Source organism: Colius striatus, chromosome 3, assembly GCF_028858725.1.
Source record: "Colius striatus isolate bColStr4 chromosome 3, bColStr4.1.hap1, whole genome shotgun sequence".
NCBI classification, from domain to species: Eukaryota; Metazoa; Chordata; class Aves; order Coliiformes; family Coliidae; genus Colius; species Colius striatus.
The window spans coordinates 37,840,115-37,864,875 of record NC_084761.1 but is presented as its reverse complement, the minus strand read 5'-3'; the positions used below and the strand labels follow the sequence as shown (position 1 = coordinate 37,864,875).

The window sequence follows — 24,761 nt, the reverse complement described above, 5'->3', positions numbered from 1 at the left end:
AATTGAAGGATGGGCAAGGCTAGAGATAAAATACCATGTGACTACTTTGAAAATCCATGGGTCACACGGAGTGGTACTGAACAAACACTGAGACATGGCTGGCATTGGTAGTGGTGGTGGCAAAGAGATACCCATCTTCTTTCAGGAGAGGCAACTACTGTTGTACAGGCTGTAGATACTGCTTTTGGCAACGTATTGGTATCTGTACCCTATCTGAAAATGTTGTCGCTTTACGCCTGACACTTCTGAGTGCTGCTTTTTTTCCTGGTTTTTTTTTTTTTTTAAATGGGTAAATCTTAGCTTTTTTTTGGCCAACACATCCAGATACGGGTAGGTATATGGTGTACATAAAATGCATGTAGTGTATCCACATCCTGTGTTTTACCACTGATGCCTGAGGTCAGTAGTCTGTTATTTTCAGGAATTCAAAATTAGGTAACAGTGGCATCCAGGTTGCCTACACAGGTTTGGTTTTTTGGTTGGACTTGTGTTTCTATGCAGTGTTTAAATCATAAGCTTCATCTCTGGAGAACTCCATTCTCATGCAACATATGGGTAGATAAGAATGGATCTTTTGAAATTAAAATTATCATAAATAGCTTAAATATGTAGGGAATTATGATCACCTGTAGGAAGCTTTTCCTGTTAGGTTTTTGAGAAGTATTACTTTGGTAATCCTTTTCACCTCAAGAGTGCATTTCTGAGCTTATGATGAGCTGAAGAGTACAAAATCTTGTTTTATTGATTCATTTTGTTTGTTTGTTTGTTTTTTACTTAATGGAGACAATTTGCTTCATTTGTAATACATCCTTCAGAGACAAGAACCTGATAAAAGGGAAATTTGTATCCCTGATGGCTGAATGAGAAAACAGATGAGAAAAGCTACAATCTGCTAATCTTTAAAACAGATGTAAGGGAAGGATCTACAGCTAACAGGATATGTTCTGACAGAAAGCTTTCTCAGGGAAAACACTAATTTGTTAGATTTTAAATATTCCACAGGAACATATTAGTTTTCATCAAATCTTCCAATCTTCCAACAAAAAATGGCATAATTTAGTTCTTAAGGCAGCTGGTGATCTAGAAACCAGAGGCAGGGGATGCAAGGCCTCTCAGCCGTTCCATAGATTGTACATCTGAAACTTTAAAAAAGGCATCAGGATGGCATTTTCTTCACATGAAATATTTGTGGCATGGGATTTCTGAGGCTTTATTGAATGCTCAATGCTCTGCCTCCCTTCTTCCTTAAAAATGGAATATTGTGTCTGCCAGTACTATTACTCATCCCTGTTAAGAGACAGCAGACACCTGCCCACCTTCATTCTTTGGAAAACTTCAGTAGGTAAGTGGGATGTTGGGATATTTTAGGAAATCTGAAAGCAATACAATGTTGTTGTTCAGTTCATTTTCTTGTTAAAGTTTTGACAGAGACAATGCTTAGTCTTCTTTTATTTTGAAATTCTTTTTGTATCTTTATAGAAAACTACCAGATTTGAGTCAGCAGAAAGTTAAGGGGGTCTGACTTGAGCAAGAATGTGAATTACATAAGGTGCTTGTCTTGCACTGGTCTCAAGCAAGGACAGGAACTGAATAACTTGCTTATTGGTGAGGGACAGGACAGAAGTAATGGCTTATGGTCTAACTCTTGAACAAAGCCCGGAAATAATATATCAACTGAGTGACATCTGGGATGAGATGGAGGCCTCATCTCAACATTATCTCAGTAAAGTTGGAAGAGCAACCATGTCTCTGTAGCAGAGGTTGGCCTCACCACCCCCCCCCCCACACCCCTTGACTGACAATGCAACAAGCCTTGTTAAGAACCAGTTGGTACACAAGAAATTGTTCAGTCCCACCTTACCAAGAGTATAAATCTAGCCTTTAGAAACCACCATTTTGAGGGCAAGAACTCCAACTACTGGATGGGTTGATAGGTCTGGACCTCTCTCCTCCCCTGGCTGAAAGGCCTCTATGGGAAGACTATGCAGACTATGCCTCTAACTGTCAGATGTCACCCTGGAACACACTGTTAGATAAAATGCTGAACCAATCCCAATTCTTGCAGTGAGCATATTTATCAACACCAATTCCAAATGTGTTGTATCTGTCACCCTAATAAATTACCTATATTTTCAACTTTGCTAAACTACCTCAGTGAAAGTCCATTGGAGGCCTCTGAAACAGGCAAGCATTGACTCTCTAAATGGCTACACATAAACTCTTGAACAAGTCTGAGACTTAAGAGTGAGTTCGGTCACACCTAGACTCCCCTTTTAGAAGGAGTTTAGAAAGCAAGAGGGTCCTTTCTGAACTTCTTGAGTCAACAAGTAAGCCACTCTACAGCCACATACAACAATCCTCAGCAATCCTGAGATGCTGTTTTCCACATGTCACTTCCAGTGTTCTTTGCCTTTTCTTTCCCTCGATATCTTCCTAGGAAAGGGGAACAAAAAAAGCCCTGCAATGCAGACATAGTGTGTCATATTACTGCAAGCAGGACTAGGAGAAGTCTAGTCCTAGTGTCCTGGTCTCCCAGTCCTTTCCTGCTTCGATTCCTGATACTGTTTCTCCTCTTTTCCAGTAGTTGGCAGGATCTTGATATTCCCCACCTTTGTTGCATGTTTGTTTTGGGATTTTTTTGCTAAGGTTTCAGATTAATTGAGTATTGATTTTTACTTGCAATCTCTTTTCAAGTGGTACGTGTAGCATTGATGGTATGTTGACTTTGTTCATTTTTTTTAAGAGTTGATATTAATCCACTTTTTATTTGAATTCACTGTTAAACCAAAATCAGCATAACACAAACTGGGGAGAGGGGACCGTTATGTAAAGAATATCATATATCAAGACTTAAATGATTTAACTAAGGTTCGGCTTTCCTTTACCCATGCCTTGGTTCCTCTACAGCTTTGCCATTAGATGCTGTTCTGTAAATATAGCAGGGTTCCTAGAAGTTAGGAGGTCTCAACCACAGTCAGGGCGCATGGGAGATGAAAAGAAGGTAATGACTTATACTGCATTTGTTGCTTAGCTACTGCCTAATAGAATAGACTCTGGGCCACGTAGAGCCCTGGATATCAGGGCCTGAAGCTTGGTTTCACTGCCCCAGCAGCCTCTTGAACCAGCACTATGCTTTCATGGCACTGACACTCTGGGAAGGCTGTGTCTAGGACCCGCTCGGCATAGTAGTGCTACTGCTGCAAGAAGCTCGGCTGACCTGTGGGCTGAGAAGAGTGAGGTAGAGCAACGAGGCTTGAAGAGCTTGCTATGAATATTAACTCCCTTCTTAAACAGGTGTTTAACTCCCAAGGTAGCTTTGTCTTGAGGACTAACAGTAGCTTCTAGGTGGTTCATGATCATGACTTGAAAGACTGTATCATCATGTCTTGGGTGTCAGTGATATTAATATTTCTTAATTTTGGTGCACTTGCCTTTGCAAAAAACATAGCATCGTTTTTATCAGAGTGTATCTGTATTTAAGAGGTATGTAAATAATTTTAAAGTCAGCAGCTCTTTCTGAAATGTAGTTTTATTTGGTTATCCTTTTGATTTGCCTGCAGGTTTGCTCTCTCTTTAGAGTCTTAGCAGAGGTGTCTGCTGTATGCTTTGAAGAAATTAATGGTAGGCATTTCTCACCTAGCAGGGTGAAGCAGGGTTAGGTTTTCTTTTACTATCTCAGGAAGTTTCGTAGGCATTTGTGAGATGAGTACTTAAATACAGAACTTGAATAGTGACATGGAGGTTTATCTCCTTCTCCCTCCCTTCCTCACAGTCCTTGTTCTCTTGGAAAGCTTCTGTGCTCCCAGTGCAGTTGCCTCTCCTTGGCACAGCCTTGTACACCTTGGATGAATGCAGAAGGGGCCTTGCCATAAAGCTTACACCCTGTTAAAAATCAATCTCTTTTTACAATAGTGGAATCAAGAAGCACTTGAGCAAGTGCTTTTCAAGGACAGAGGATGGAAAATTGCTAGAAACCTTTGAGGCAAACAAAGCATGTTGCTCCTTACATTTTTTTGGGGGGGTTTTTTGTTTGTTATTTTTTTGGTGGTTTTTTTCCTGGAGAAAGCTTAGCTGTTGTGGCCAGTCTATACATTTTTTTTTCTATTATCTGTTGTTCTGCCTGAAAGGACTGAGATTAATTTTATTTAATCTTCAGGGAGATCATCTGTATGGAAATTTCTGGTCTGAGCTACCTGGATTATGAAAATTTATGTGATCAGCTGGAGAGGGTTTTAAACCAGAAATCAGCTCTGCCTGTTACTTGTTTATCCCTTTTCCTTCATCTTTTTGCCACTGAACAAGAAGAATGTCCATGTGATAGTATATAAGAGGGCAAGTGAAGATACACTTGTAGCTAGTGTCATCTTAGGCACTATCGTACTACAAAAAACAACAAATTAATCTAATAGCTCAGACTAATTCTTGAAATGAGCGGGGGGGGGGGAAAGCATTTTCTGGTCAAAAGTTACTGAATACCCCAGAGTCATGGAAGAGATGGGAGGACGTAAGGAAGAGAAGCAGGCAGTGTTTTCTGATCTTTTTTTACCAAACAGGTAAAAAAACAGGTGGAAACACCACCTCACACATTCTTTCCAAAAGTGAAAGTGCTTATATGATCTAGAAAGCCTCCTCCTCCAGCCAAACTTAAGCATTCCTAAACCAGAATAAAACTTACATGTGTTGTACAAATATATCCACATGTTAGAGGTTTCTTGATTGTTTTCAGTATGTTATCCCCTGCTCACATCCTAAGGAAGAGGTAGCAGTTGCCTCTTACTGCTTATTGATTCTAAAACTCTCAAAATTTAATTGCTTTCAATATAATATTCTAAATGCTGTTTTCTTCCATGAATACATGAGTGTGTATGCAGCAGAATATCACAGATCTTAAGGGCTGGAAGGGACCTTGAGGGATCGTCTAGTCCAACCCTCCCGCCAGAGCAGGGCCACCTAGAGTAGGTCACACGGGAACCTGACCAGGTGGGTTTTGAATGTCTCCAGAGACTTAACCCATCTGGGCAGCCTGTTCCAGTGTTCCATGACTCTCTCAGTGGAGAAATTCTTCCTTGTGTTTCTTTGGAACCTCTTGTGTTCCAGTTTGTACCCATTGCCCCTTGTCCTATTATTGGAAATCACTGAGAACAGCCTGACTCCATCCTCCTGACACTTTGAATCATTAAGGAATGTGTGTTTAAACATCAGAGCAGATAGCAAATTCAAGACTGCTGCATGTATCAAATGTGTGTGTAAATATAAAGTTGGCTTACTGTATTTCACTGCCTAAACTTTTAAATGTTGTGATACTAGATGGTGGATATATGTCCATATCTAGCAAAGGAACCTGCTATCAGGCAGAAGACAACAAATCACATTTCTTAACATTTCCTAAGCAGTGTACCTGTACAAGTCTGTACAGACAAGAGCTTGGTTTAATATTTGAGACAAGCAAGAAGTCTAGAAGTATATAATTTTTAAAGTTTTCTCGACTGGTTAAGTGCAGGTAAAGGGTTGAAGATATCTGATATTGCTGTATTAGTCTTTTCATACCAGTCTGAAGCATCCAGGCATTTCTTCAGAAAGCTTGAAAGTGATCTCATGGGAAGGAAACTGACCCCTTTATTTAATGATTTTTCAAGATGTTATACATCTGGAAACGTAGTCAGCATTACAGGCCCTGGTCCAAATTATTTTCTGGTCAAGCAGAAGTTTTGACATGTGGTCAAAGTCTTGATGTTTACCTAAGTGCTTTGGGAGCCTCAAGTCCTTAATATTCCCTTTATGTGGGAAGTGGGGTGGAACTAGTTGAAGTGTACATTTTGGAGAGAGAAATGCTGCATATCATCTGTCCCAAGATTTCTACAGGATAGATATGAAAGAATTTGATTATAATTTGTGCATACACTTACCAGTCCATACAAGGGGAATATTTTCTGTGATTAGCAATATTTTGTAATAGCTTTGATTCAAGTGCAAAATCTCTTGTAACATGTAGAAAAAAGCTACAGTTTTTGTACTTGAGTAGTGAACAACATCAACCAGCAGGCTCTTAGGGAGGTGTGGATTCCATAGGTCTTAGCAAGATGTGGGAAATGTGGGGTGGCTGAAAGTGTCATTCCCTGTGTTGCTATTCTGCATTTGCAATACTGGATATGCACTCTGTTCAACTTAATGTAGCATTGTCTTTTGTTTCCTTGCTTACACAGCAAAATGGTGTGTTGGAGGAACCTTACATTTGCCAGCTTGGCAGAGGTTTCTTCCTATTAATAGCTTACAAGTTTTCAAAAGTATTGTAAAGGTCTAGGTAGATATAGGTAAAAAAAAAAAACCAAAACCTAAAACCACAAACAAACCCACATACTTGATGAAACTTTGAGCTAGAGGCATAGATTTCAACTCATTTCCTGTTTTTGCACAGTCTACCCTCTTTTGAAAAGGAGAGTTTTGTTATTGATTGTATGAAAGACATAAATGAATAAGACCAAAAGAATTCCTTAATTACTTGACTTGTAGATGGTCTGAAATAATGAAATGCCTCCTGTTGTAAGAGTTTCCAGTAGGGCTTCTCCTGCTGAGTGATGAGGTTTGGACTGAGCCCCCTTGCTTTCTAAACTCCTTCCAAGAGGAGACTGGGTGCAGCTGGATCCAATCTTGGCAAGAAGAGTTGAGACCCCAGGTTCTGGCACAGTCAGTTTATTACAGCTCAAGCTGGAGCTTCTCTTCTGAGAGTGGTCCTGAACCAAGAAATCCCTGAGTTCTTATACCTTTACAATACAAGATCCCCTCCCCTTTTGTGAGGGCTTGGTCCAATTGTAATATTTGAGTCTGAGGTTATCTTGTTCCTTTCTCTGTCTCCAGATGACAGAGTTTGGATGTCTCCAAACTTCTGGTTTGTAACTCAGAAGTCTAGTTTTTACTCATGCAGAATTATACTCCTCTTATGATGAGCATTGTCAATGTCACCGGTCTTATTAACTTCAGTATCTTATCTGTACCTGGGTGTTGTTAGTATTGTCACTCTTTTGTTAACTTCAAGCAGGATATCCTCCCCCTTATTTCAGGAATTCCCTTGAATTTCAATTTTGGTGTAGTTTATTGCCTCCTTTAACACCAGGCTAAAGTGCTAACCCAGTGCTTTGTCATCCTGAAGTTTGTGGCCTCTGGCCTCAGCACTCAAAGTTGTTTAGCTTTGGCAAGTTTCAGTTCATCCTAATTTTGCACAATCCAAATATTTTACAGTAAAATTATTTTAATTCCCAACACCTCCCTTTCCTTTTACTCCATTTTGTAATCTCTTTGGCTGAATTGCAAAAGATAATTACATATATAACTCTTCAGGATATTTGCTTTGTTTGGAACCCCCCTCCAAAATGTTGGCTGGATATGCAGTTTTGGTGCTGGTATTACTATATTTAATTATCAATGCTTTTGATTATACTTAGTAAGAACTTTCTAGCAGCATTTGAATATGTTCTCTTTTCTGAATCCGTCAGTCTCAGCATTGCTATTTTCCACAGCTGCTTTTAGTGAGAAGAATTGAGTTCATTAGAGTGATAGGTGAGCTTGAGAGAGGATGTGGGATTGGTTTTATTTAAAGTCACAACTTAAACTTTAAGAAAAGAAGCACACATTTTGAAAGCTGCAGGTTACATCTTCTTCTTGGTAACATATGTTGCACCGAATGACAGACTTTGCTTACATAAGGCAGCTGAGTGTCTTGTTGAACAAAATGAACGGAAGTCATTAGTGTGCCCTTATAGCAGAGCATTACCTGCTCTGAATTTGCAGGAAGGTGACTGGCAGGGATTCCTCCCTTCTGCCTGGTGTCTGGTAGAGGAAAGACAGAGATGCTACAGGAAATGCAGTGCAGAGCTACTAAGACAACCCACCTGGAGTCCACAAAGTGCAGAAAAGGCTGAGAGAGCTGGGTTTGCTTTCCTGAGCAAAAGAAGAACAAAGGGGCCTTTATTCATGTTGGATGCTGCCTGGTGGGGGTAGAGCACAGGCAGGAGCAGGATTCTTGTGATGGATGCACTCACTCCCCCTTAATCAAACTAGCAGGAGTTGGTATAAGCTCCAAGGAAGGGAAAGGCCTGAGCCAGGCCAAGAACTCCTCTCAGAAACCCACAAATAGGCAGAGCACAGTGAATTCCTAACACAGAAAGTTGTGGGTGCAAGGAGTCTCATGCACACTTCTCCCACCACATACCATTTGACCATGAGCCAACCACTTTCTCCCATAAACATGACAGCCTAAGGCAGCCTTTCTGAGCTGTCCCTGCAAGGCAATGTGGCTGTATGGTGGTGATCTCCCTTTGAGCACAGGGATGCCTCTCAGGGGTGCTCCTTGAAGCAATGAGATCTTTTATTCATGACAGATCATGGGATGAGCCAAATTTGAGTTCTCCCTGGATGGCAACTGGACTGCACCAACCAGGCAGCTCTCCCTTCAGCAGGGTTGCCTCTCAAGGTTTAGCTTAAGTTAGTTTTAAATAGAATGGATCACTAAGAGTCATAATGTTGTGTGAGTTAGCATGAGCAGCTGGCTTTGCGAAGCCTTATGTTGCAAGCTGTAAACTTTCATCTAGGTTTACTGAATGGGTCTCTACTTTAGCAAAACCCTCCTCCAGAGCCAGCACAATCAGGAGATAAGGAGGCTACAGCTGTTAACAGCAGCTGCAACCCAAGATAATGGCCTGTCTAGAGTCAGGGAAGGAATACAATTAGGAGTTAGAAGATCTCAGACCAGAATCACTATTGGACCAAAGGGTGGGTGGAAGTTATGTGAAGAGTGTGAGGGGTGGGTGAATAGCTCTAAGGGTATTATTACCCAGAGATTTCTTTGTTCATGCTCTCCCTTTCTGGAAGCACCCAGCTTGAGCTGATCCTATTACCACTCTGTATTTTTACACACTTTGAGAAACTTAGGGTTTGACTTTTGAAGGGAACTAACACTGGATGCCTGGATGGTAAGCACTTATTTAATATCAAGGTTTGAGATTCCTTACCTGACACTAAGAGATCCTTCAGTTTCTTGTGACTCCAGGTGACAGCCTGTCTCTCCTCAGTCTGTCTTGCATAACTCATCAAAATGTGTCAGCTGATTAAGAGAGACCAGTTCAAGGGCTGGAGTGCTCATCTGGGATCTGAAACTTAGATATTCCACCTGAGAAGAGTTAGCTATTTGTGAAATGAGCTCCAGCCGTGGTAGTCCCTGTGGCAGTAATTTTGTTTTTCTGCCTATAAAGTGCTGAAACCTTCTCACTTAAGCTGCTTTCTTAGTGACAAAGGCTTGCACATTGTCTATCTGTGGTAGCATTCCTGACCCTTATTGCTTTTTTAGTTTGTTTGGCCCTTTCCTGGCAGAAAAGGAGCTTCAGTGTAGGGTGTATGTCATTGGGGTTTTGTCTTATCAAAAGATTTTTTTGTCATTTTCAGAATAGAAATTCACTGGGTTCAGCTTCAACAAGATAAAAGTACTTAAAAGAAGCAAAAAGCATCCTCCAGATTATTACACAGTTGAAGGCAACAGTAAGATGATGTAGGCAGAAATTTTCTACCTTGTTTTTCTGTAGTACCTTGCAGAAGAGTGTTAGATAATACAATATAGTGAATGTCAGATTTTCTTTTTTTTCCCTTTGGCTTTATTTGAAGAACGGCTCCAGTCATCTCAAATCCATGTCTGGAGTTTGGCAAAGCTATTATTTTTTACCATGTGGGATAAAGTACATGTTACAAACCTGGTTGAAAGGTCTTGTTGTTGCTAGTATCAAGTTATCAGAGTTAAGAGCCTGGACTAGGCTTCTAGGAAGGAGATATTCTCCCTCCTTCTTGATAGAGCTGTAATAGTTCTACAGTGTTTTGAATTTGTAAAGTAAAAAGTTTTAGCTACCTTTTGTTAGCTACCTTTGTTAGCAACTTTGTATCTTTGAAGACCTCACTGCAATCTGGGATTCTTGTCTTCCCTTTGAAGCTTTACTGTTGGCTGTCTTGCATGGTGCTGCACAAATTATGGCACCTGTCTTTGTATCTTGGTTGTAACCTGATGAGATTGATGCTGGTCTCATTGGAGATGCCCTTATTGAAAATTGTTTTATAAGGATTTCCCGTTAATCTCATTACCTTGACACCATAAGACATACCTGGTAATCATCTCTTGCTGCCTTCTGTACTATCTCACCTACATATGAAATTTGCACTAAAATATCTACTTCTTAGTAGATATTTTAGGCAGGCTTAGATTTCAGTTAAAATTATGTGTGTGTATGGCAGTGAATGTTGTGGAAGTGTGAAATGTATGCTGTACAGGGAGTCAGTCACTGTTTCTAGTGATGGGTTGGCTGCTGCTTGGATAACTTATCCTTTCATTATTTTGCTCCTTATTTGTTACCTGCTGTGAAATTTGTCATCTTCAGAGATGCTAGCAGTTTTACTGGCAATTTTAGGACTTGAATTTCAGAAAACATTGGGTGTGGGTTTTGGTTTTGTTGTTTTTTTGTTTGGGTTGGGTTTTGAGAGGGCATTTTCTGTAGTTCATAATAGAGATTATCCACCGGGGCCATCATTATCAAATCTCCAGTCACTTGTGAGCAGTTGATTCCATGATTATTTGATAGGACAGCATTATCTGCTCACTTTATAATCAAGAGCCACTTGTTCTGTTGCAGTTTTCTACTGTTAATCTTTCCTTTCTGGGTAAAGACAAAGAATGGGAAAAAGAAGTGTTTTCTAATTGTTTTTACATTTTTAAACTATGTACCTAAAATTACATGCTTGTAGAAGCTTTATATTAATGGCCTGCTATATTATAATATATTATTTGTCATAAAGGGAGTATAAAAATCTCCTGGTGGCTGCTATGTTGACATAAGTTGCACTTTAAAACAGAAGATTAGGCGGAATGTATGGTTGTTGCAGTGTTGATAACGTGCTATGTAGTCTGCTGAGAAGAGCTGAATAGATGCTTGGTTCATTACTGGTTGAAAGGAGTTGCAGGAGTCTGTTTTTGTAGTCGGTCTATAGCTGCAGTCAGGCCTAGAGCCCTGGAGAAATCGCATAACAAATTGTTTTTATAGACATATATAAAGATTCTTAGGTGGCGATTTCCAGTATAGGCATCTGTAAGTTTAGCAGTATCCTCGGGTTTCCATTTGCAACACCCGCGTGGCCAGACGGGATTCATCTTTACCATCTAGATTGTAGATTTGTCAGCAAAACTTCGAAAACTTATGTGAGCCCTTTTCTTGTGTTTCTCCACGAAAGCAAACAAATAACGGCCCCCAGCCCTTGGGATGTGACCACGGGCAGTTAGGTGCTACCTCCCGTGCGCTCCTGCTGCCCTGGGACCGCGGGTGCCCATGGGGTGCGAGACCCCGGGGTGGGGGCCGGGCCACGAGCCAGCGGGCGTGGTCTGTGTTGGGGCCGCCCAGTGATAGGCTGTGGCGGCAGCGGCCGTGCGCTCGCGGCCTAATGGCTCGGCGGCGCTGCCCTGACAGCCCAGCGCTGCCGTGGACGCTCTCGGGCCGTACCATTGGGTTTTGCAAAACGGGGCGGGAAGCGCGGGTGCTTGGGGTTGACGGGCGAGCTGCGGCGGGGACCCGCGCACCAAATAAGCAAAGGAATAAAAGAGCAGCGGGTCCCGCCGACGCGATGCGCGGCCGCTCACAAGCTGCAAGCCAGCCCTCGCCTTTTCACTGGGGCTGAGTAGTCCTATCCCCCCACTCATCGTGAAAGTGGGAGTGGCGGCATGAGCCTGGCTGGTAGCCGGGAGCGCGCCGCAGCGGGGGGGGCAGGCCGTGCGCCCGGTGACGTGCGCGATGAGTGTAACCCGAGGCCGCAGCGAGCGGCCCGCGCGGCGGGGAGCGGGGCAGCGGCGCGCGCGCTGAGGGCGCGGGGCGGCGCGGCCGCGGGAGCCGCGGGGCGGGTGGTGGGTGGCATGAAGGCCCGGGGAAGGAGGTAGAGCCTGGACCGCCGGGGAGAGAGAGACAGCTCATGGACAGAGGACGCTTGGCGGTGTAGACTTCACCATGGCTGCCCAGTCGAGGTACGGCGTTGAAGAACTTTTTTCGTTGTTGGGGCGTTTCGTGGAGGGCTTGTCACAGACCGGCGGCGTTGACGATGCCCTCGCTCCTTTTCAGGCACAGCTCGCTATTGATTTTTACACTGTGTTTCACAGAATTGTGTCTGGAGACACGTCCCGGAGAGATTTGTTCCATGTATTTTGTTCACTGAAGCGTCCACAACCACCTCTCGTTATAAACTTTATTTTAACAGGAAAAAACACGTCTTAATTGTTCCCTGTCAAATCTCTCCCTATCCGACAAGTTAATAGCTCTTTGAAACTGATTTTCTTCTTCCTTGTGGACTTACGTAGTATTTGTGTTTAGGTTTTTCCCTTGTAAGAAGCCTGGCGTAAACAGGTTTCTTACAGCAGTATTTTAAAAGGTTGATGGTTTATATTTGTTTGGATTGTAGGTCTGGCTGTATAATATGGAAGCAGGTTGTGTCAGCTTATGTAGAAATCGTCTGAATAGGTGTGAGAGTAGGAAATGGTTACAGAATATGAAAAGGAATAATCCAATGTAGTTGCTGTCAGGGAGTAAAATTCAAGCAAATATACCCATCTCGGATAAATACTTTTCAACTAGCTGCCCGCAAAGGGAGTGTCCTGGATAAGGTAAATTTCACACTCGGCATGGGAGAGGCAGCTTAAGTCATAGTACTTGATGAAGCAGTGTTATTTAGGGTACCTGTTAAATGCCTTTTAGGTTTTATGGTGCTTTAATGGGCATTTCAGAAATGCCAAGAAGAACAACTCTTTTTGTTCTTTAATCCCATAACAAACAGCCACCCTGCTCCTCTTTCCTTCGGGCAAGGGAAAAAAAAACATTAAAAATGGTGGCATATTCTTCACAGAAGTTTGGCACTCCCAGTGTGTTTTCATAGTGGTGCTTTTCTGCAGGTTTGAAGCCAAGAGCTGTCTTTAAATTACAAACTGAAAATGACGGAGCCCTGAGGTTTGGGGAGGAAGGATGGGAAGATTAATTGCTTCATTAGCAACTGGAGTCTTCTCTTGCTCCAGCTGCTTGCTCTCTCTGCAGGTGGGGAGGCTGGGAGTACTTGAGAGGTGAAGGTTTAATTTTTCAGCATCTTCCTTTCCTTTGTATGGTCACTTAGTCACTTGATTTACTGGTGTGCATTATCAACGCATTGCTTTAATAGTCCCACATGCTAAGAGAGGATCCAGCATAAATCTAAGTGCTGCTGGCTCGCCTTGAAACTTGGCTTGGCTCCAGGGACAGGGACATGCTTAATGTCTAAGAAGATGCATAGCCATTTTCTTGGATGGCAGGAGGACATCCAGCAGTAGCCCTCCCGATTCAGCAAAGTGTCTGAGAAAGGATAAGGCTGGCATTGAGGTCAGCAAACCATGTTGCTAACTTGTACAGTGGATAGCACAGAGAATAAAGTTTTATAGGTTGGGTCATTCAAACTGAAAGTGAGGAAAGTGGACCAAGACCTGGATCCATGGGACTGAGTACTGCAGGACAGGTGAAAGGACTGTGTCCCATACCTACCTTTTGAGACAGGCATGGAGACATGGTGTGTGCCTGTTGTTCTGTACCTTCTCTATTATATACATTAGCTTTTGCATTTGTCAGGAGACTGTGAGGTACTTAGGCTGTGAAACTACATTAGAGAATTTCAGCGTAATGACTCAGAAAGTGACCTCTGTATATTTCAAAATATACAGTGTTAGAAGTCTCTGGTTGTTGCTTTAAGAACATTTAATGAATAGGAGAGCAGGAACAGCAGAACTGTATCTCTTGCAGTTGGGAGATTATGTTTACTAGAAAGCTCAGTTCAGCATCTTAATTTCAGTACGAGAACTTTGTGGGTGCATAGAGGCTTCTGTTCAACAGTGAAGGATGATTTAATATTTGCAATAAAAACCTGAAGTTATACTGCATGGGACTGAGGGGCCACATGTTTCCAGAATTTATTTGCCAATTTATTTGTCAGAGGGTTTACTCTGCTAGGTAGCTGACAGAAGATGTAGGTGATCTCGTTGTGTGTGGTCTTTTTTCAAATGTAAAAAATACAAACAACTTCTGCAACCTCAGTAAATTATTGATGAGGTATGATACAAAGCCCCTTAGTGTTTTGGGTATCACTCTGTATTAGGCCTTCAGGCATTCTTCCACTGATGCTGGATGTTTCTCACTTACTATAATGTTGCAGCTAGTAAAAGAGACGTGACACTGGGGGTGATGCTTGTTTGGTAACAGTAAAATCCTGCACTCTTTCTTCAGTTTCAGTTCTGTGATCCAGGGCATCTCAATGCTTGTGCTTCACTGTTTTAAATGATGGAAGGGTAGGGAAGATATGATGATACAAATGCCTGCTGGTGCTTTTTCACATTTTAAAAACTGTGATAGTGATGCCTGAGAAAATGGTGTGCTAATGAATGCTGTGACTTTTTTTTAAAATAGTAAATCTTAAGACATGATTGTCTGGTGAGATGGGTATGATTTTATTTCAGCTGTTGGATCACCTTCTACCACTGGCTGCCTTAAATAGGTTGTATGTAGAACCCTTAGGTGGAGAATCTATCCTCCAGTTAGCATTGTTTTCTGTATAATGTAGATTTTTTTTTTTTTTTTTTAAAGTTGCTAGCTGAGCCATAGTTTGCAACTGTAGCTTTCTATGCACTCGTTTCTGGAACATACAAATGATCTGATGCCTGTAGTGTCCCTGGGCAGCAGGGCTTGTGTCAGGGTTTTATGTTATATTCAGGAACAAGTGAGCAGAAGCAGAATTGATCCGAATGAGGATGCATTTACGTTCTTGTTAAATGCGCTGTGACACTTCTTGTGTGCTCTGAGATAGGACAGGACTCCAGAGGTGTGGGGGATGGGCTGGCACCCGTGCTTGCTGCCAATGACCACCAGCGATCAGCCAGGCATGGTGAGCATGTGGCTCCTTAACTGAGGGATGGAGCCCATCTTTCTGCTGATTCCGTCTTCTTTACAATGTGTGCTCTACTGCAGCAGTGGCATGCTAAGCATCTTTATCTGAATAGCTGTTTTTTTGAAGATGTGGGCTATTTTCCTTGAGCTGATCACTTCAAATTACCTGTACCCTCTCTTGGTTACGTTTATTTAAAATGGGTGGATAAATAAATGCTTTGTTATTACAGATGTTAAGAATTTCCATTGTTGTATAACTTGCCTTTTGAAGTGGTCATGATTAGTATGACTGCAGTTATGCAGAACAAATACCATTTCCTAACCTTTGTACATGAGTGAATATGGTAGCACAGTCAGAGCAACATGAAATCCAAGTGTTGTGCTGTCATTCCTGATGGGCTCACCTTATTTCTCCTGAGTCAGCCTTACAGGGAAGAGTAGTCTGGGGAGCCCTCTGTTTCCATCCCTAAAGCTAAACCCAAAAGAGTCCTGAAACAAGGCCATACTAATCATTTTGGTAGAGGAAAAAAAATTAAGGTGACCCTGTGCAAAAATGAAATGTGGCCCTATTTGCTATATTTGAAACATGGTAAATGCAGCAAAACGTTCTTCTAAAGAGAATGATGCTGAGGTTTTTCCCTTAGAAGCCATGTTGAATGATGCAGCTTTATTTCATTCCGTGTTGTTTCACAGCTTTCTAGGCCAGATCTAAAGACATGTTTCATAACTTGTTTGTTTCCTGGGTCCTGTTGATACAGGCAAATGCCACTGTTGGTGATGCTGCATTCCAGTCAGCTGATGTAGGTAAAGAAGGGTTGAAACAAAGTCTTGCTGGAGTTTACCTGTCTATTGAAAGCTAAAACATTGTGTTGGTTTTGCTCATACGCTGCTACCAGCTCTGCCTGTAGAAAGATCACCTTAATTTCTTCAGAACAAAATGCCTGGCTGATCCATAGCTTGGGCTGCTGGGGATTTTCAGTTCACAATTTCTTATTGCCTGGATTTTCTGAAGTTGTAGTCTGTTACTGCTTTGAGGCAGGCCTGCAGCTGAAGCTCCCCGACAGAGAAGAGATACTTTGAGGGAAGTGGGTTTTTCAGGTAAGTTTATTGTTAGTTTTTGTGGGTTTGGGAGTTTTGGTTTTGTTTGTTTTTCGGTAGGGATTCCAAGTTATAACAGGCTCTTGAAAACTTTGAAAAACTATTGTCATGGAATACCCAAGCTGGTATAGAAGGAAATGTTTACAATACTCAGACCCAGGAAAGTTACATGATCTAAGTAGAGAAAGGCACCTTCCCTCTGCTTTTTATGAGAAAATCATTTGCTAGCTCATCTGCGAGATGCAGCACAAATAGCAGGAAGCTAGCTTTTAATGAACTGTGTAAATTCTCCTCAGCACTTTCCTTCTGAGCGTAGTCATAGTCAATGACAGCACAAAGCTTTTAAGTGCCTTGGAAATGTAATAGAAAAGCTGTCTCAGAAAAGTACATAGGACTACTATGAAGACATTGATCTTCATGAGGTGGATGGGCTACAGTGAAGTGAGAAAGTTCTCCACAGAGCATAGGGTGTCTTTCCCAGGCCTAGCTCAGGCATAGCGTGGTTGGAAGTGCAGTGCCAGTGCCTGCTTTACTGTCTAGCTCACAAACAACATCATAAAAGAATTACTTTAATGTAATGATGCCTGAGCCTGGGAAAAAAAAAAAGGAAACTACTCATCCTGTCAGGCTTGAACACAGCATAGAGATTTTTTTTTTTTTTTACCCTGTGATAAGTTACGGTGAAAAAAAGTACTGACTGTGTTGCAATTTGTGGTGTTAGCTGCTGCAGTTAATTTATGGCCATGATAAAAAATAACAACACACATAGCTCTGACTGCAGTGGAGCAACTAGCTGGGGTAGATCTCTCTCCTACATGCAGTATTATTTATCATAGGTGTATTAAGATAGAGCTACATTGCTCCATCAGAATTCTTTTACAGGGAACAGATAAAAGCTACTGCATGTGCTACAAGCAGATTTTCCACAGTTGTATATTCACAGACAGTTTGAGGAAGAGAAGTTGTGTTCTGTACAGAATCCAGCAGCTAATGGAAAGGGGCGAGAGGCAGAATCCTTTCTGCTTGTCTTTCCACCTCAGCTCCCATGGCTGTTTTGTGTGGAGCCCAGCTCTATTGGACACTGCTAAGATGCAGAAGTTGTTCATCACCTTATTTTACTGCACAGGGTTTTAAAAGTGCTGCCTTCTTCTTGCAGCGTAAGGGAGAGGTGGTAAGTAGGGAGAAAAAGCACATGTGGGCACAAAACCACATTTGAGGAGGTTGTTAATACTGTTTTCACCATTGTCAAACTGAGGTGTTTGGTCAGGTTTGAATGGGCAAACATCATCACAAGTACTTAGATATTGTTTAGTGTGTGGAGTTGTAATTTTCAGTTGTGTTGAGTGTTTATTGTACCAGTGACCTTAAACTTTTCTTTAGTATTGTTTTTGTAGTGCTACCTGTCAGGTTAAGAGAAAATAACTTTCCTGCTTAGTTTTTAGAGAAAGTTCGACAAGCAAATTGTTAATATTTAACCTCAGAGACAATAAGAAAACTCACTCTCAGAACTGTAAAAAATGAGGATTTAATTTTTGCACTTGTGAAAAAGAAAGGCAACAAAAAAGCATAACCAAAAAAGCAGTAAAAAACAACAAAAAAATCCCAACCCCAAGATGCCCCTACCTCAAATTCCCCAAACCCTAAGCTGGAAAAGTACAGCAGGAGTCTTTTTTAAAAAGAAACAGAGCAAGTTCACAAGCATGTGGTAGTATTTTTATTCTATACATTTTGTTGCTTAGAATACCATATACTGTGTAATCTATAAGCAGCAAGTGATGTATTTATCAATGTATGAACAGCCCCTTCATGGCACAGTAGCCTTTAGCAGCTGGTGTTTATATGTGAGGTATGTGAGAAAGCATGAGTGTGTATGCCTCTTTCCCTGAGCTAGGGGCATTACAATTTGAAATGTGGGTTTTCTGGTAGCATCTGAAATTGAAAGGAATTGTTAAAATGTGCATCAATAAAGGGATATTTATATCTTTTTAGAGTTATAGACGTATGGTAAGAAATTGCTGTTGGCATTCTTGTGCTTTTGTAATTGACTGTGCTTAAAAATATATCATCAGGATAACTCATATTTACAAGCACAGCTTAGAAACTCTCCCTCATAACTAGTCTGCAGCTGTTTCTCAATAATCCTCTCTTCCCCTGGTAGGCTGTTTTGGAAAAAAATCATCCTAATTTCAAGACAGGGAATATGCTGGCAGTTTAGAAGTGCTTTGGTGAAATGCTTCTCTCTTTCCCCACAGCCCTCGGCAGAACAAGCAGTTCTAGTAAAATTTGTTTTCCTGGTGCGAGTCAGGCTGTAGTTCTATTGAGAACAAACTGTCAGTCTAGGGGCTTATTTCTTCATACCTTTGCTAAAATAAAGTGTGCTAACAGAAAGATAACATGGGCTAGCCATGCTGCAGAGCAGGGAGGCTTTGCTTGGTTTTTAAAGATTCGCTTAGCATTGGCATTACCTAGAGGCCTCAATCCCGGATGGCTGCCATGTCTGTCACTGCAGCTTTGAGGCCTTGTTTAACATGAAAAGTTTTGCTGGCATAGCTAAAAGTACAGGCAACAAATATACCACAGAGATGAGGTAACTGTGTTCACCAAAGCTTAGTGTAAACTCCATGATACCGGTGAATAAGGCTGCTTTTTTTCTGGCATGTGCCTTCTGTCAGGGAATGGATATGAAATGGTGGAAGTAAGCTGCGTGTACTAAAAAGCTCGTGGACTATGGTGTCTCCTTTTGCTGAGACCCTGCAGCCTCCTTGTAGTGGAACAGTCTGTTTTGTCCAACAGTTAACTTGAAATTGGTGAAAGAAAATGCTGGTGTCTGTACAGTGGGACCATGATGATTCCTGTAGTCCAGCTTGACAGTCTCTTCAATTTTACTGAAGTATCATACCCACTTTCTAATACTGGTTTTAAAGTTAGTTCTAGATTTGTCTAGAAGATGCCTCATACATAAATCATTGTGTTCATAGTATGTGCCTCTTTTAGAGAAATTATTTTTGCCATTGCTAGTGCAATATAGTCTGAAATGAGGAATGCAGTTACATTGTCCTTTGGCAAAAACAATTCATACAGTTACTTTTCTTTTTTCTTTTTCTTTTGAATATTTGGTCTTCAGTGTGTGAGGTGGTTGCATTTCGTTCTGATACTTATTTTGAGGGGGAAATGGGGAGAATGGAAAGCAGCCACTAGAAATAATGTAATGACACTTGAGACTTTGTACCACATTGCCTCTTGTAATTTTTATGCTCAACTGTGATTACTGCCTGAGTTAGCATATGAGAAATGAAATTCATCACGCTTCTTAGAGAAAGCTCTTTTGAGACCTGCCTTCACCAGTGAGGTAGTGTGTTGTGGTTGCCTTTTTCTCACTTGTGCCTCTCTTTAGTATTTGCTAACAGAAAGCCTGGCTCGCAGTTAATTCCCAGTCTGTGATACAGGGTGATCTTGGCTAGTGGACACCAAGGTTTGAGTTACATCCCAGTCTGGGCAGGGACCCTTGCTGTAGGATGCTTTCCCCTTAGTTGTCTCTTGTGCAGGAAGCTTATGTCAGTGCTTGAATTAGTGCTTCTCCCTTCAAAAACAGTTACCTAGTTTTAAAGCTTTAAGAATGTAATTTCAAAAGCATATGTAGTTCTAAATGTTTTGGATTTTTTTTCTACGTCTGTGAATGTGTCTTATGCACATTCATTTTTGAAAGCATATGATTTTCAACTTATTTAGATGCTCTGTGTCTCAGAAATGTTTAAATATGTGAAGTTTTTGGGTTTTTACTTTAATACATGATGTTCTATACCTTTCATTCTGGAAAGAAGGTGAATTGAGTCCCTTAATATTTAAAGGGAATGTGATCCTTTTGCTGAGGTTTTGGAACACCATTAACAATCTTTACCTGTTTGCAAACCTCCATCCATTTTACCTGGACTGACCTCAGAAAACTCATGATAGCCTTTCTTTGCTTAGCTAGTGTTTGTGACCCTCCTAAGAAGAAATGCCTGGTCCTATGTAATAGACTACAGCATGCAAAAACCTACTAGTCCAGAGCTTAAGAAAATTCTCTGTAACTGCCCAAAGTGGGGAGAAACAGAACAATAGGTAAAATTGTGTTATATTCTTTGAGAAAGTCTAATCTACTTTTAGAAACATGGTAATAATGAGATGTATTCAGAGATGTGGGAGACTTTTCTCATTGTGTTCTGTGTGAAAAGCAGTTGACTCATACACTGAGGGATAAAAATTAATAGATAAAAAGACCTTCCTAAATTGACCAACTTGAAAAAAATCAGTGTTTTACCTTTGAAAAAAATTTTGGTCATCTGCTGAATCAAGTGCCACTAAGCTTTCCCTTAGCAGCTCTCTGTTGGCAACAAAAGTGACACCAGCACTCTCAGCCTTTTCTATTAGAAGCATATGCTGATAAATGAATACCTGGATGGCTTTCATTCCTCTGGGTATAGAGATTTTTTTAATGTCATCAATGTATTGGGATAAAAGTGATGTGATACATGAAAGCTGACAGAAATCCTTCACTGCTGGGAAACTCCAGAGTTCATAAGTTGGATAAGAAAATGTAGTCAGAAAATAGCAAGTAAGAAAGCTGAAAGACAACGTGAATGAGGCCAATAATGCTGTAAAGATGTGCCATTTTAGTATATAATTCAGCAAGTTTAATTTTTTGGGGTTGAAAAAAAGCTTACATTGTAAAGTTTCTTAGCAGAATACTAGTCTTGAGCAAATTTTTAGCTTACTAAGGAACCGTTAATAACAACAACTGAAAGGAAAGTTACTAGCTTAACTCTCACAGAAATTAGTGTCTGTGTGTACAAAAGTATTCTTAAGGTTTGGTTATGAACGGCTGTACATTTTATCCAGCTACAGCCTGTTGTACAAGAAAAAAAACCCCATTCTGTAAGCTCATTTTTTAAATCAAAGACTGTCTATGCAGGCACCATTCCATGTATCTACAAGGCACTCTAGCCAGTTTGGGATGCAGAATTTAACTTGGAGAAGAAAAAGTGTTAACAGCTGTTTGTTTGTTTTCAGCAAAGCCTAGACTTTCCCTCTGAAGATGCCATTAACTTTTTATTCATGTTGTTTCCTCCTTATTCCAGACCATCTTCAAGCTCTTGGTGGGTAAATTGGATGTCAGCCTTGGGTCTGAACAAGCCAAAACAAGATAGCCCCAAAGTAGTGCTACCTTAGCACATCACTGAGCATCACTCAGTGCTATGACTTGCTATTGAAGCACACAGACAGTGCAACTCTGCATGAGTAGGATCACAGGAGATTAAAGTGGATGGATGAAACTGTCAGTCTACAGAAATGATAACATTAAAACTTGGCTCCCAAGCTGGTTCTTCTGTTAAATATGTGAAAAAGTCTGGTTCCTAATGATTTGGAAAGTGTGTTTTCTTTCTAAGTCCACTTAAGTAAGCTGAACAATCTGACTTACAGTAGGTAGATTTTTCTCATTACATATCCCTTTTTCATATGTCTTTGGAGGGAAAAACTGAATTTATGTACCGGAAGTCTATTGCTGTTCCTTTCTCTTACAGTGTAGATAGCTGATGTAGTCTACTAGCACTGTTTCACAGCCAGAACCTTCTTTCTGTAATTGTTAAATACACGAGAAGTGCTTTTCTGATAATTGCAACCAAAATCATCTCAGGTTCTCTTTTGGTGGCTGTATTGTTAAAATAGCAAAATAACATCAACACACAACTTGTGAGAGAATTTATCATGAAAATGTAGGACTTGTGCTATTTAAAAATGAAGCAGCTGTTCTTTCTATCTTTTTCTGTGGCCCATTGCTTTCTAGCTGTTAATGTGGTGCACAAGGAGTGTCATGCATGCACGAGAAATATGAAAAAGTACACGACTTATGATCATGGGAAATATTGGAGAAATTACTTTTCCCTGTTCCTTTGTACATTGATTAACTATCAAGATAATGGTTTCCTTTTTAAAAAATAACTTCCCTGAAAATGAGCCATCCTTCACCCTCTCAGCCTCATGACAGAAATATACAAATGATATTGATATAAACTATGTTTACTTGAGTGTAACAACTTTAAAGATGGTTTCTGTACAGTAATCTGCCAAGCAAATAATTATTTGGTTTTGTTTAATATTTCTTTCTTTCCTCTAGAGAAGTCCCTGAACGCACAAGAACCAGAGTAGTGAGGGCTGAAAAAAACGGTAGCAGTCACTGGGTTTAATATGATGCCTTTAAAAGGTCTTTAAGTCCTGTAGTTTTCTTAGAAAGTCCTAGAACTATTCTTTTGTCCCTTCCTTTTATCTTTGGTGAGTAAGTACAAATAAGATGGAGTGTAAGTGAGGTACAGGCACTGACGAGATAGCGATCCCGCTGATGGGCAGTGAAGTCTCAATGGAAATCAGGAAACCAGAGGAGGGCTGAAATAGTTTGTCTGAGTCTGGCCTGCCAAGGGTATGCTGGAAGCTGAGGTGGCAGTGAAAGGCGAGTGCCAGGGCTCAGAGGAGTGTGTGTGCAAGGTGTTGTTACAGCTGCTGCTCTGAATTTCATGGGTTCCTCTGTTTTTTTAAATAGTCTCATTTGGGAGCAAATCATAGCCTTCAGCATATATGTTCCATTCCAGCTGATGTATAAGAGTAGATCCACACCTTTGGAGAGGCTTAAATTGTGTATAAGGCAATGAACTACTTTGTTGAAAGGAGGAATTTAGACCAGTGTCTGGGGTTTTTTTTGTTTGTTTGTTTCCTTTGGTGTTAAGCTTTCAAGGCTAATTCAGGAAAGTGTTCCCATTAAAGAGCCATGCTCACCTGCGCTCAAAATGAATTCTTGACTTGGAGCTTTTACACAGAGGATGATGGGGTTTGCTTGTGTGTGCGCATAAGCAGGTGCTCAAAATGGGTTCCTGACTCACAGCTTGAGATCAAGGAAAGACTTTTACATGTGTGTCTGACAAAAAGAGATGTGGGAGAGGGAAGGGATATTAACCTTCCCATTTCCTTTTTTCTTTTTTTTGTATGTGTTTCTACAAGCATTGTATTTCTAAGCAGGGCTGTGTTAAGTGAAAAAATATGGGGCTAAGGCACAGTGTGCTGGCTGGGAAGGATTCTAAGAGTTCTTCTAAGGATAGATAAAAAGAAAGTTTCAGGTGGAACAGGAAAATGCAGAAATAGTGACTCTCTTTGTTCTTTTCTTCCTCACATTTTTCAAGTGACTTCCAGAAATACTTATGCATAACATACTCATTGTGAAAAACATATACTCTTTTGTGGTTGCACTTTTAGTAACTGTGACAACTAAGCAATTCGCTAAGATGGAAAAGATACAAAATGTGTTGCAAAGTATATGCTGAGATTTTAGGGAGATTTAGTTATCCTGTGATTTTAAAAAAAGAGTAATTCCAAGTTCCTAGGATCAGCTTGTGTTTTCTTGAAAATACCTAGCTTTCTACAGATGACTGGATATTGCTTGGGTTATTTAGGGTGTTAGCTGGTGCTGGAGTAGTTATTCATCATGTTTGTGGATGCTTCAGTAATTAAACTCTGGGACAGCAAGAGGCTACAGAAGGATGAAGCAATCCAGAGGAAGCAAGTCCCTGTCATCACACAGGAAGCTTTCTGGTTGGAAGCAGGTTCTTCAAGAGGCTTGCCACACTTGATGCTGGATGTTGCTCTAGACAGAGTCGGGGCATGCGGGAAAATGCAGCAGTCTACATGGAAGAATTTAGAACCTCCTCTGGAAGTTTGATGCAATGATTACTGTAGGATATCTGCTCAGTCCCTTAGAGAGTAAAGCAAAGACCTCCTGCCATGTGCTCAGGGTGATGAATAACTGTCTTTGGGAATGTGTGTGTGAGGGCAGGGGATGAGGAACTCCGGAGAGAGAGGGTGCTGATTGATTCTTGCAAACCATCTGTTGCCACTGTGGCATGGAGGACAGTGGCTTGAAGATGTCATTGTTTGTTACCATGAAAACAGTGGTAAGGACAGAAGCTCCGGTGAATTTTATCGGAGAAGATTATAGCCTAAGTCATGACTGAGTGCACAGATGCTGTATATACCTGGTGAAACTCCTTACATGTATTCCTGCAGCACTTGGGTGTAAATTTTCAGCCTCTGTCACAAGCTTGGCACAAAATCACTAGGGTTATTGTCTGTGCAGATGTGACTTCCTTCAACACTGATAGTTTCTCCAGACAAAAGGACAGCCAATCAAGAGTCTTGGAAAGATGTCAATCCCTTAGAAGCTTAAAACTGGAAACAAAATTATACAGTCTGGAAGCCAATGAAATAGAAGAGCTATAATGTAATTACCAAGTACTTTGACTAGTTGTCTTTTACCAGTTGGCTGGCAAGTTTTGCTCCTTGAAGAAGGAAAGAAAAGTTGTTGTGATGTGACTGTACTTGTCCCTGAGATAGTCATGATTTTAATATGACTAAAGTTGAGCTTCCCCTCTAATTTCCATTTGCAGGAGTTGCATCCGACATCTGTTCACTTGTTGTGCTTCCTGCCAGGAAGAGCACCTTCCTCATTTGTCACAATCTTTATACTTTGCATGGACTTCACTAGCACTGACCTTTCCCAAGGGCTGATGCTATGTGCATGTGATGAAGCAAAGAGCTTCCACCAGTAACCTCTAGTTCTCATGGGCTTAAAATGGATTAGGCAGGGGGGAAGGGCTTAGGAAAGAATAGCAGAGC

At 41.1% G+C, this 24,761-nt stretch overlaps 1 protein-coding gene across 3 annotated transcripts in view; it reads left to right on the top strand.

Annotated features, from left to right (window-relative positions):
• Window positions 1-11,931: 11,931 nt before the first annotated feature.
• Window positions 11,932-24,761, top strand: part of AFF1 (ALF transcription elongation factor 1) — a 103,972-nt gene continuing 91,142 nt past the window's right edge. For all 3 annotated transcript variants that reach the window (XR_009818382.1, XM_061991981.1, XM_061991980.1), the window contains exon 1: window positions 11,932-12,040. Coding sequence is in view for 2 of the 3 variants with exons in the window: in XM_061991981.1 (XP_061847965.1) it covers window positions 12,024-12,040 (17 nt within the window). In the remaining variant the exon portion in view is untranslated. The remainder of the gene's footprint in view (window positions 12,041-24,761) is intronic.